General features: G+C 43.2%; 1 protein-coding gene across 27 annotated transcripts in view; it reads right to left on the bottom strand.

Moving 5' to 3' along the window:
* The window catches only part of EP400 (E1A binding protein p400), a 101,787-nt gene that overhangs the window by 69,724 nt on the left and 18,451 nt on the right, over nucleotides 1-13,612 (bottom strand). For 19 of the 27 annotated variants that reach the window (XM_037014117.2, XM_037014119.2, XM_037014118.2 and 16 more), the window contains 4 exons: nucleotides 5,769-5,859; nucleotides 4,385-4,492; nucleotides 3,490-3,869; nucleotides 337-630 (listed from right to left, as the gene is read on the bottom strand). In XM_037014117.2, the coding sequence (XP_036870012.2) occupies nucleotides 337-630; nucleotides 3,490-3,869; nucleotides 4,385-4,492; nucleotides 5,769-5,859 (873 nt within the window). The remainder of the gene's footprint in view (nucleotides 1-336; nucleotides 631-3,489; nucleotides 3,870-4,384; nucleotides 4,493-5,768; nucleotides 5,860-13,612) is intronic. The other 8 variants (XM_037014122.2, XM_037014133.2, XM_037014135.2 and 5 more) reach the window with 3 other exon arrangements.

Genomic DNA, 13,612 nt, shown 5'->3' with positions numbered 1-13,612 from the left:
CAAGCACCAACTCAGTGCTGGGTTGTGCGCACCATCCTAGGAGCTCTGAGACCAGCGCTGATGGAGAGCCCCTTGGCCTGCACCCACAGCCTGCCACCTGACCTGCACCTACAGCCTGCATGGAAAAGACTTTCCACATGTACCTACTGCTGCAGGACAGGTCAAACCACGAGGCTTGAATCATGGTTTCTACTGATCACAGACCATGTTCAATTGTCCTCTCTACTGGGTTCGGTGTTAAGCTCTCTCATCCTTTGAAATTAAAACCCAAAGCACTTTACAAGTTGGGATTCACTGTATCATCATGAGCCCTAAAAAAATTTTCAGTGCACTTACCAGTGCTATTTGTTCGGCCAGCTTATCCTGAGAACTGTCTTGAGGCGGGGTAGCATTCTGAGCTGGGCTCTGCGGTTTTGGGGGAACTGACACAGCTGCCCCTGGAGACCGAGAGGTGACTGGAGACAGAGACTTGCTGGCTGCTGAGGAGGGTCTATTCACTGGGGAAGCCCGTGCAGGGGAGGGTCCCAGGCCCGAACTGCTCACAGGCATGATGGACGAGGTAGAGGAGGAAGGGGGCAGGGGCCGCTGACAGGGCTGAGCAGGGTCCACAGGAGGTCTCGATGCCACAGTCTAGCAGGTAGAAAACAGTCAAGCAAGTGAAGACCAGACTTAAGTGCACCTCACAGAGCCCAAATGCCAAAGACAGCACCACCAGGGACATGCACGCCCCAATACTTCCCTCCCCACAGCAACGGGAGCAAGTGAACCACATTTACAACCATGATAACACACTAAACCCTGTCTGCAAAATATAGTAGTATGTCCTCTAGAAATGAGAATCCAAACCACAATGAGCTATCACCTCCCACCAGTCAGAATGGCCACTATCCAAAAGACAAGAAATGGCAAGTGTTGGTGAAGATGTGGAGAAAAGGGAGCCCTCCTACACTGTTGCTGGGAATGTAAACTGGTGCAGCCGCTGTGGAAAACAGTATGGAGGGTCCAAAAAACTGAAAACAGAAATACCATGTGAACCAGTAATTCCACTTCTGGAAATTTACCCAAAGAAAACCAAATCACTGATTCAAGAAGATACATGCACCCCTATATTTAGCACATATGCAGCATTATATTCATCACAGCATTATTTACAATAGCCAAGATATGGAAGCAACCAAAGTGTCCATCTAGGTGAATGGATAAAGTTGTATATACATACATACATACAATGGAATGTTAGCTATAAAAAAGAATGAAATCCTGCCATTTGTGACTACATGGATGGTCCTAGAGGGCATTAACGCTAAGTGAAGAAAGCCAGAGAAAGACAAATACCATATGATTTCACTTATGTGTGTTATCTAAAAACAAAACACATTCGGGAACACAGACTGGTAGTTGTGACAGGGGAGGGTCTGGGGAATGGGAGAAAAAGGGGAAGGGGATAAAGAGGGACACACTTCAGTTATACGATAATTAATCACGGGGACCAAGGTCCAGTGTAGGGAATGGTCCACAATACTGCAGTATCTGTGGTGGAATGGTAACCACGCTCAGTGTGGTGAGCGTTCAGTAGTGCACCTGACTCTCAGGTCACTGTGCTGTGCTCTTGGAACCAATATACTGTGTGTCAGCTGTACTTCAAAAAGAAATAATAATAAAAGACCCTTTCATCCCACAAAATCAGGCTGAGAACCCACATGTTTTCACACAGTGTCTCATCCCATGTCATGTTTTCCCTTTTTTTTGCCATTTCAGCTCTGTCTCCTCTGCATAATAACTAAAATTTCTAGGTATGTAAGTTTTTTAACAAAAAACAACAATGTTTGTCTTGTGCTTTCCTCTGCAGGCACCCCCACACGGGCAGGCTGAAGGTGAAACACCCTGCTCTGTCACCCCAAGATCACATCTAGACAAGCAGAAGACCAGCAAGGCCAGAGAGTCCCACCCACCTTCACAAAAGACAAGCTAAACCCATGTAGGAATCCTGTCAGGAGGCAGGGGGTTATCAGAGAGCAGGGAAAGCGAGGTACCGCAACACCATAAGAGGCCTGAGGACACACATGTAACCTGGGAAGTGGACAAGGCACCCTCTTTATATCCAAGGAAATGTCTTTCAAGGCAAGTAGCTCTGAATCTGTATCTAAAGTAATTTCCTGCTACCTCAGGTCAGTCAACTACAGCTGGCCACACGCTTCTGGACAGAAAGCTCTGATGGGCCACTCGATGGCACGCTCTGGGGCTGCCTCTGTCCCCACGAGAAAAGCTGAGTGATTTGACAGCAACCACATTGCCTGCAGCGCCTAGAGCCCTGCTGTGGCCCTTCACAGAGTAAGTGTGCCAGCCCTGACCCCACCTGGAAGTACAGGTTAGTGAGTTGGTAACAAGCTTCTTAGAAAGGGTCCTTGTCAGCAATCAGGGCAGGCGGACAGAGCCAAGGAAAAGCCCTGTGCTGCTAGCAGAGCTCAGCTGTCCTGGCAGGAGGGCCTCCTCCTCAGGGTGGGTGTGCAAAAGGCTCTGGAACCAGCGAGGGTGCAAACACAGCCATGATCTTGCCAAGTTATTAGCCCCTTTGGCCTCAGTCCTCTCATGGGTGAAATGGAGAGTAGAAACCCTGCCTCACTGGGCTGGGGGCAGAGGAAATAAAGTTACAGCACCTGGCCTGCAGGAGTGGAGCATGCAAGGCAGCTATGATTGGGCATTGCTATCTCATCCTTAGGTAAGAACAAACTCTACCACGAAGCAAGTAACTAGGAAGAACCTGGACAGCAAGCGCCCGAAGAAATCGGTTGGTGGGTGAGAGGGACAGTGACAGGAAGCAGCTCGCTCATACCCTGCTACAGGAGCTTGCTGAAAGCACCTCCTGCAACCCCTTTAGGGCCCAAGTAGGCCCCAGCACGTACTCCAGGGACCTCCTTATTAGGACGGCAAGCAGTTTGCTGTAATCATTTCAAAAAGGCATCTGGGTAAGTGAATTCATGGAGAAGGTGGGGCATTATGAATACCTGAGTGTGTATCAAGCCAGGTAAGGAATGCCTCGTGCATGTTTGGCAGAGTATAGACTATCCAGACGGGGCAAGGTGCCCTTGGAGGTGGAGGGAGCCTGGGAACAGTTAGGAGCTGGGCCAGCCCCCGCTGGCAGGCTGGCTCCACAGGCCTAGAGAAGGCCTGCCATCCCCAAACCTCCAATCCCATGCTGGTAAGTTGGGCTCTGCCACCTGCCCATACTATTTGGCATATTGAGTGGGACAGGAACACAACATCCTTCACTCAGCTCCCTGTCCTGAGGGCAGCAATAAAAATTATGCAGTTCTCTGGTATTTTAATAATAATAACTATGATTACTGAGCCAAAACAATTACAACTACTGAATTACCAACTGCTGCAAAGCAGAGGAGAAACCACTCAGAGAAAGCGTGCCTGCAGTGTACACCCCACCCCACCAGTGCACCTCTCCAGGCCCCACCAACAGACCGGGGCACAGAGTACCTGTGGCTGGGGCGCCAGCAGAGAGGCCTGCCCCTGTGTCCTCCCAGGCATCAGCGCGTGGGGGGCTGGCTGGGCGGGCTGCAGAGAAGTGGGAGCTCGGCTGGGCGGTGGCGTGTGCACTGGGGCATCTGGCTGTTGGGTCTTCACGGGCATGTGGAGTGGCACCTGCGGCTCCACCACCTGTGGCTGAGGGAACTGCGGGGCCGGTGGCAGAGACACGGCAGAGAGGCCTGAGGAGGGCAGTCTGCCCGGGAGCTGCGGGGGCGGCGTGTGCAGGCTGGCAGCGTTCTGCACCGGGGGCCCCGTGGACGGATCATACTGCTGCTGGCTTTGCTTCTGTCCCGCCAGCTGGGCGGCCTGCGGGGCAGGGGGCATCCCTCCTGCAAGACAGGAACCCAGGGTGCCTTCAGAGTCGGAAGCTCTCACCAAGGACCAGAGCTCCCACTTGGCACTCTCACAGAACTGCCATTCAGAGCTGTTACAGCACAAATGGGAGATTTAACTGGCAGAGGATGCATGTTATACTGGCTCTCACGTTACAAATGAGCACAGAAAAAGCAAAGAAAGGGCTTGGCCTTTGCATGTTAGCACCAAGCAGGAAAGCTATCAAGTAACTACAGGGTGTCCCTACACGGCAGCAAGTAAGGAGACACAGGCATGAGCACCAGAAGCTCCAGGACAGCACAACATGCATCTCCACTGCAGAGACAAGAACTCATCTCCTGGGGTTTCTTCTCAGTGTACTACTGAGACTCAGAAAAACATCCCAATTTCAGAAACCACTTCAAATCTACTACCTTGGCTACACACCATTTTAGTCTGACACTGGTCGTTAAGACCCTCATGCACTGGCTTGTTCTGAGCTGAAAGAGCTCGTTCTGGTGCAGGGTCTTACCTTGAGCAGTTGGCATTAGCTGCTGAAGAGGGACTCCCACACTCGCCCCTGGGTGCTGGAAAACTACGCCTTGGTGACCTACTTCAAGTCGAGGTCTCTTAGACTGCTCTAGAATAATTTTCAGAAAAGGTGAAGTTTGATGTAAAAATAAAGCCGCAAAAGTAATAGAAAAAAATGTGTAATACATATTTTTATACTCTTTGAACAGAGAGGCCATTCTACACATAAACCAAAGTCCAGACAGCATAAAAGGTAAGGTTGATAAATAAAATTTATTTTAGTTAAAAATTTGCAAATGTAAGAAAAAGCATCATAAAAGGCAAAGGGTAAGCCACAACCTAAGAGACAATATTTGCGACACTCAAGGCACAGAAGGCTGGCTTACTCCACATTCAGAGAGCTGACACAGTAACATGAGCAGTGCCAGCAGCCAGACACACAACGTGGGCGGGAGTGTTTTTGGGCTCACAAATGGCTAAAAAGCAGGAGAGAACCTGTGCAACCTCACCATACTGAAGAAAACCACACCCAAAGACCTAAAAGTCCCCGACCACAGGGGCAAAGATGGAAAGATTGATCACACTTAGTGAGATGGCCAAAAGGTAAGAGAACCAGGAACTGCCAATGCCTATCGTTCTGAAGAATAGCACCACCAGTACTCAACTGTGCACACTTTGATCTAGCAATTTCGTTTCTAGTTTTTCCTTCAGACGTATTGACAAATGTAGAAAACAATACAAGACCAGACATTCAATCCTTTGTTAAGAACAAAGAAAAGGTGATGATACCAACAAACATTAACAAGGTCCTGACGAATAAAGGACCAGCCACTGTACAATGCAATAACACACAGCCACCACCAAGGAGGAGCTCCGGACTAAGAGTCAGTATCAGAGACATGGCAGTGTACATAGCCCAAAACCAGTTCTTCTGGAATCTCATACACAGAACGACACCCATAGGTGCACAGAGTGTGGACATAACTAATGGCAGCTACTTCTGCAGTAGGGAGCAGAGAGAGTATCAAACCAGAGGTAGCCCTAAATTATACCCTTCAGAACAATCTGAATCTTTCATATAAAATGTGTATTAAGTTTATAATTTCAAAGAAAAATTTGGTTTGAGAAAATGAATAACATGAAGAAGCAGATGGCCTCAACTTTCACCATCAGGCACCCAGAAAACCCAGCCTACTCAACGGCAGTAATACAAACACTCATGTAAATATTCCTGCAGCCAACAGTCTGCAAAAGCTAACTTTCAAAGTAGAAAGAAACTAAGCACCACTGAGCTCCTTCATGCTCACGTGTAGAGACGTGGCCACTATGCTGTGGAAGAAGGCAGCTAATGGGCCCTGGACCCCGAGGCTTGCTCGGTAACATACCTGCCTGGAGTCCCGCCTGCTGCCGCTTAAAAGGGTCCGTCTCTATCGCACTTCCAGCCGCTGCCACCAGGGTCCCTGCAAGAGCTTGCTGCTGAAAAAGAAAGGGAAAAAATGAGATTTGATAATTTCAGTTCACTGCGAGAATGAAAATAAACTACAACTATCATAACTGTTCCAAACACTGAACTCATTTCTTTTTAATAAGAGAAATACTATCTATCCAATATATTTAAATACACATATATAATGTTCTAACTTACCTCTGAAGTAAAAAAAAGGACTTGTAAAAGATACATTACTCTGGTTTTAAGCAGAACTTCAGATCAGTGTATAGCTACAGTCCTTCAAAAGTAAACTGGCCTTGCACATGATGACAGTAAAGCACTAATGTTGGAAATGGTAGCCATCAATCTCAGACTCAGCTTGAGCCCCCCTGACCAGCCACATTACCTGCGATCACTTAACTCCCAAAACACAAAAGCTGAATAATAAAAAGAAAGATTCAAGTTGTCTTCCTAATGGAAAATGATTCTTAAAGCCCCAATGAATAAGAATCTAATTGACTTGGATTTTCATATTTTTACGATTAGCACTCTACTTGGTATATACTATGCAAAACACATATAGGTTATTTAAACTGTTCAAAGGAAAAGCTAATGGCACAGACAAAAACTGGCAGCATCAAGGCCCTTCCACCTTTCACATCACTTGCTTGCAGTGACAGTAGGAATACTGAGTGAGGATTTGCTTAACCATCAGTAGTTAAGAATCATTTAAATGATCCAATTATATCCACTCTACTTCACAAGGTATTTTAAATGCAAAAGTTCCAGATGCCTACACAAAGTAGCTGCTCTGTGGGGAGCTGCTGACCCCTGCAGCCTGAGGAATGGACACAGGCCCGAGGACTGGCCATGCTGCAGGTCACTGCCCACACTCCACTGACATTTAATGAGGAAGGGAGAAAAGAAAAGGATGATTTGAACAGCATACAGTATGTGAAGTGATTATCACTGGGTATAGGGTAACAGGTGATTTACAATTTGTGTGTGTGTGTATGCACTTTTCTAAATTTTCCAGATGTTCTACAATGAACAAGTATTACATAATCAAAAGAATTTTTTTTTAATAAAAGAAATTGATAAAAGGTTCTGCATCCAGTAATGGTCAAGTACTTCCTGTTGGACCAAACATACTCTAGATAAACAAATGTTAGATGAAATACTAAAAATATCAAAAGGTAGGCAGATAAAAGGTATGCAGGATGAGACTCAGTACTTGCAAGAAGGGAATGGAACTAGGAGAGAGTTCTAGTTTCCAGCATTTGGCATGCAAGCAGGCCCCAGTCTGTGCTACATGGACCAGCTCAGACCCAGAAATACACAGAGCCTTACTGGCTTGAAGACCACCAGGGAGAGCAGGAAACCACACGGAGGTAAGTAACAGGGAATTGTCACAGGAGACAGCTGGAAACAGGAGTTCTCACCCTGATCTCCAGCTGCCTCCTAAACCACTCATACACAAAGACTCCAAGCACAGGCCAACATAACCACACTGAGATTTCAGGTGTGGTAAACCAGGAGACAGAGTTTACAGTTTCAATCCAATTACATAAACTAACTGTGAAAGCATCAATACTCTTCAGAGGAATATAACAAAACTCAGTCTTTACAACCTATCATTCACAACACCTAAAACCCAATTCAAAATTATTCCAAACACAAAGAAACAAGAAAACAGGAGCCATACTCAGAAAACAATCAATGGACGCCAACCCACGCATGACCCACGTACTGGAATTAGCAACAAGGATTTTATAGTGACTTCAACAAATATACTCAAGGACATAAAGAAAACAGGTTGTAATGAAGGATGAAAGGAAATCCTAGCAGAAAAAAAGAAACTATTAAAAAAGAGAACCAAATGAAGATTCTAAAACTGAACAACAAAATATCTGAAATAAAAAAATTAATTGGCTAGGCTGAACATCAGAGAGGGATGCAGAAATCAGTGCACTGAAACAGACTCCTGAGAAAACGGAGATGGACATCAGGACAGAGTGGGACTGTGTAAAGATGGACAGTCAGAGACAACTATGCAGAGCCCAGGGGGCCCCACAGTCATAGTCATGTCATCCCCTAAAGGTCCAATGTAGCACCAGGAAATTAATGGTCTTTTCAAGAAAACGGTGCTAGAAGACTGGATGCCCACATGAAACATTGATAAACGAAGATCATCAAGGGGTGAATGTCCTCCTGCTCAACCTCTGTTTCTAAGTTACTGATCACCCCTGACTTGGCTTTCAGAATGACTGCTTATACGTCTTCATGAGTATTTTATTGAGGAAGATACTGCTGTCTTTAAAATACAAAGATGATTTTAATCAACAAGGATTTATCAGAACTCTTTTTAAACAAACAGAGAAAAGGGATATTTTTGATGGCAATTGAATTCTGGGTGTCCATTTTAAGAGAAACAAAGACAAAACAGACTATCTATGGGAGGCAATATAATTTACAGGGAGTCTAGAAACTACACCAAGAAAAAGAACAGCTGCAGGCACAAGGGGTGTAGCTTGCAGCAAAGATGATGCATAACATGTGACACCTGGAAGAAGAACAGACATGTGATTCCAGAGAAAGAAATTAAGACCCATGGTTGTAGTTGGTGGTTCCTAGGAAGTAAACTGCTGCCCAACTGAAACAAACACACTGTAAATAACTGGACTTGTGTCATCTATAAGGCTGGGCAATCATTGGAAAGACAAAGGGGACAGAAAGAGGTAGTGGCCTGAGGACCTTCAAAGGACACCCTGTCCAAGTGGAGAGGGCTCTGGTCTCTCACTTTCAGATTCCAAAGAAGTCTCCCTAAGCTCCACCTTGGGCAACAACCACTGGAGGCAAGCACAGACATAGAAAAGCCTCTCAAGCTTTCTCTCTGAACACATGTCTGTTTAAGCTCACAAATTTTCAACTATACCCAGAACAGGGACACATGCAAGGATTAAAAAACAACAGTTGGGGTAGGTTACAGAACTACAATTATTCATTTTCTGTAACATTATAATCTCAGAAAAATAATCTCCAACTAAGGTGGTTTTTTGCCATCTAAGTAACTAATGAAATGGTGTTGTTCTGTATACAACTGAATAATGGCTCCAGAGTACAGCCTCAAAGCCCTTGGTAAGTAGACCAAATAATGCATGCACACCAAGAATCTGGACTTTAATCACCAATAGACTAGTTTATTCTGAAACCCTGTAAATGCTTGCAAAAAGTGAAATTCATCCTAAGAGTAAGTCTTACAAACTTTTCAGAATGCTTAGCAGTGCTAGCAAGGCTATATACTAAAACTGGAGCCACAGAAAACACTAGCAGCACTTTTAGCTAAAAACAAATGACAGTATATGGCGAGCACTATAAAGACACTTAGGCTTGCTTGATTCACTAATGTTGCTGAAAATTATTCTAAATAGAATGTAACCTAAAATTAGAAAAAGGGTTTCATGAATTACACCTCCTCAAAATGATGAGGTATCAGGAACTATTAAAATGAGAATTATTAAAGTGAAACAAACATAAGGCATACTTATTTATTAAACAAAATTTTTATAAAAAGTATAAATACACTGTGTCAGCTAGTATATACACAATCTAAGGAATGGCGTACACATGACATAAAATATACGTATGTGTGTATGAGGATGATGGAATCATGGATAATTATTCATTTTCTCTAATAGGAACATCACTAAAAGATACTCTCTCCTTAGAATGTTTCTTTTTATAAATAAATGTGTATGTCTATATTAAATATTATTGTTTATACAACACCTCTGCATGCAATATTACTACCTCAGAACCTTCTGGAAGAAGACAGGAAGTAATACATATGTAATACATAAAATTCTGAATTTTTCTCTAGAACTTCATTAGTCAGTATAAAAATTCTACAACTTGTAAATAATAAAACTCATACTGAGATTTCTTTTCCCCAAAGAAAACAAAAAGTATGTTTTACACTTCACTCTTTTTTAACAGACTCTCTATTTTCCTATTTCCTTTGGACGTCCGTTAGCATTTGCCTCAAAGATCTGTAATTCAAACTGGAGACTCCTTGGTTTTCCGTTTTTAGTCTCTTAAACTTTTTTTTAGTGAAATATATCATATATACAAAAGAAATTATAAAACATATGTATGTGATTCTAAAAACATAGTAAAATTAATCTTGAATTTCAACAGTGGGATATGGGTGTTCATGGAACATTCATTCAGCTTTTCTCTGAAATTTGTCATAATAAAGTGTTGAGAAGGAAAGTGGAAAAAGTTACACATACACAGTTTAAAAGAGTAATTATAAAGAGTCATCACACACTCACTGGTCACAAGGCTTAAGCAGTAAGTTGTCACTCGTGCCTTGGGGACCCCATGCAGGCATCTCCTCCCCAACTAAGGCACAGGCAACCTATACAGTATGAGAACCTGCACAGGGGTAACAACTGTAGATTTAGCTCCACATGGTATTTGGTTTGGCTTTATTCCCAGTAAGCGCTACCTGAAGGGACTTGCACCTCCTACCTCCTGTGACCACTTTTGCCCCACTCCTGCAGATGCAGGTGTGACTGCAGTTTGCTCATCTGCACTTCCAGTCCCTCACTGGCATCCTCTGTACAAATTTACACCACCCACTGATTTGCCCTACTTCTGGTGGACGCTTCAGTTCTTTCCAGCTTGGGGCCACTATGCATAATGCCACTAAGAACTCTGCTGTGCATGCTTTCTGGCACACAAATACAAGGTCGTCCTTACAGCATGCTTGCTGGGTAAAGGGTCTACCCAGGATCACCTTTTCCAAGTCAGGCAGTGTCTCCAAATGTTCCCACAAAACACTCCCATTTGAAGCAATGAGAATCCCACTAATCCACATCAACAGACTGTCCAGTTTAACTTCTGGCAATCAGGTGAGTGTGACAGTAAATTAGAGTGGCAGGACTTGCATCATGGTGGAGATTGCACATCTTTTTCCTGTTTACAGGCACTCCTTGCCTTCCACTGTCCCACTGTTCTTATGCAAATAATTATCAATGTGGTCTACAAATGCATTAGTGTGTTCCATTCCTCTAAGCATTAACAGGAAGGATGCCCCACTAATAAATTTTCTGACAATCTCTAATTTAAGAAATCCTGTCTTCAATTGTATCAAACTCATTACAAGAAGAACCTAAATAAAAGATTCAAATTTATTCCCTACCAAAAGGAACCAGCTCCTTGGAGAAATGACTGATCCCTGAACTGGACCAAGGACTATGAAGGTGAACCCTGAACATTTTGTGCCAGAAAGTAAGCTTTGTTTCAACAGTAGACTAGAGCCAGTGTAAAGGCGCTCCAGTTGGTTAAATATGGTAATTTAGGCAACAAAATAAACAGTAACAGTACAGGAAGGGTGTTGCAGATGGCCGCTGGTAGAGTAAGGACAGCTGATGCAGGTGCACATCTTGGCAAGGGTGGTGGTACCTGGCACCTGTCAAATCAGCAGACCACAACACCTAAGATCTGAGTATTCCCTGCTTATAAGTTATACCTCCACTATGACATAATTCACCATTTTTACAGACCAAAGAAGAAAAATCACATGACATGTGAATAGAAGCAGAAATAGCATTTGACTAAATTCAGCATCTGTTCATGATAGATATTAGGAATAAAGGCATTTCCTTAACCTGATAAATGACCTCACAAAACCTGTATCATACCTAATGCTTTCCCCCAATATCAGGATGGAGTAAGGATGCCTGTTCTCACTGACTCATTCAGCATCCCACTGGAAGTCCTTGTCAGTGCAATAAGGCAAGAAAAATCAATAAAAGGTATACAGACAGAAAAAACAAATCTTGCTTTCTTTGCAGACATGATTTTGCATATAGAAAATCCCATGGAATCAAAAGGACTCCTAAAACTAATAAATGAGTTTAGCAAGGCTGTTAAATATAAGTTCAAATAATCAATTGTAAAAAAAAGAAAAAAAATTTGTAAATGAACCAAAAAAAAAATAATCGATTGTATTCCTACATACTTGCAAGGAACTAAAAAAAAAAAATTTCAAGTACCTTTTACAATACCATAGGAAACTGAATACTTGTGTATAAACCTAACAGCATGTATACAGAATCAGCATGCTGAAAACTTCAGGACACTAATGAAAGAAACAAAGAGGAGCAAAATAAATAGTGACACACAGCATGTTTCTGAGCTACAAAAGTCAGTATTGTCAAAATGCAACTTCTCCCCAAACTGGTCAACAGATTCAGTGAAATCCCAATCATCAAATTACAACCACTGTACACATATCAGAAAGACTACATGAGAAAAGTAAGGACAAGTGTGCGGTGTGGGGGGATGCAAAACAGAAAGAACAACCCTTACTGCAGTGGGAATGCCAGGTGGCATGGCCACTGGAGAAAGTTTGGCAGTTTCTTACAAAACTGAACACACACTAAACAACCCAGCAATCTGCCTCCTAGACATTTCCCCAAATGAAATGAAAGCCTGTGTTCACAAAAAGGCTGTATATGAACATTCAGAGGAGCTTCATTCATAAATGCCAAAAACTATAGAAATAACCCAAATGTTCTTCAAAGATGAATGGAAAAACAAACTAGGGAAATTCACACAATGGAATACCACTCAGCAAAAAAAGAAACAAACTATTGGTAAATGCAACAAGAGTAGATGAATTCCACATGCAGTGAAAGAAACCAGATAGGAAAGGCAGGATACTGTAAAAGGTGACATCACAGTAGTGAGGACAAGGCAGGTAGGGGGCAACAGAACTCCTCTGTTCCCTGACCATGGAGATTTAAGTGTCTGTCAACACTCAGAACTGGAGACCCAATAGAGTGAATTTCACTGAATTAAGTACATTTAAATAAACAAATAATACTGTTAATAACACATTATTAAAATAAGAATCCATGTATAAATATATGAACAGAAGAAAAAAGAAAGCTCATTGTTACAGCAGAATGTCAACTCATAAATGGCGAAGGAATAATGACATTAGACAATCCACTTTGTAGTCTTTTAGGTAGTAAATGATTCTGGCAAGATTCATCAATGAATACTAGAATTAGTGGTTCAAAGTTTAATAAGATATTTACGGAGTCTCAAAGTATCTTCCCCTAATTGCTCAACATTTACCAAGAGTTAAGAACTTCCACTGGAAAAGCCTGGTAATGCCATCCTCCTCACCATGGTCACAGTGGACCATCCTGGCCACCTGACATGGCACACATGGACACAGCATCATTCTGTGTGTGTTCCTCTCAAAAAGCCATTACCCAAATCAGACACCAGGCAACATCAGACAGTCCCATACCACAGGACATTCTGCAAAACAACTGGCCTGTATGCCTCAAAAATGTAAAGGTCATCAAAGATTGAGGAGCAACCCAGCTTAAAGACCAAAGAGGTATTAAAGACCACCAACGAAACAGTGGGTGACCCCAAATGGCGATCACTGGGACACAGACACAGGTACCTAAGAGCTGTGGCTAGTCCTGTTGCTCTCTGTCTGCAGACCTTCTTGATTCGACTCTGCTGTGGTCAGGCAAGACAATACTCTTACCTAATGCCTCCTGGCACCCTCAGATATAATAGCATATGACGTGATGTCTACACCCTCTCTCTAATAGCTCAGAGGAAAACGTGTGTGTGCACAGACAGAAACAGAGAACGAGAATAATATAAGTGGCCCAAAGCCAACAACTGGTGCATGTGGGTACAGCATGTAAGAGGAGGTCTTTAAACCATTATTTCAACTTTTATATATGCTTAAAATCAAATCAA

This window comes from Manis javanica, chromosome 15 (assembly GCF_040802235.1).
Source record: "Manis javanica isolate MJ-LG chromosome 15, MJ_LKY, whole genome shotgun sequence".
Classification (NCBI taxonomy): domain Eukaryota; kingdom Metazoa; phylum Chordata; class Mammalia; order Pholidota; family Manidae; genus Manis; species Manis javanica.
This window is presented reverse-complemented; position numbering and strand designations above follow the sequence as displayed.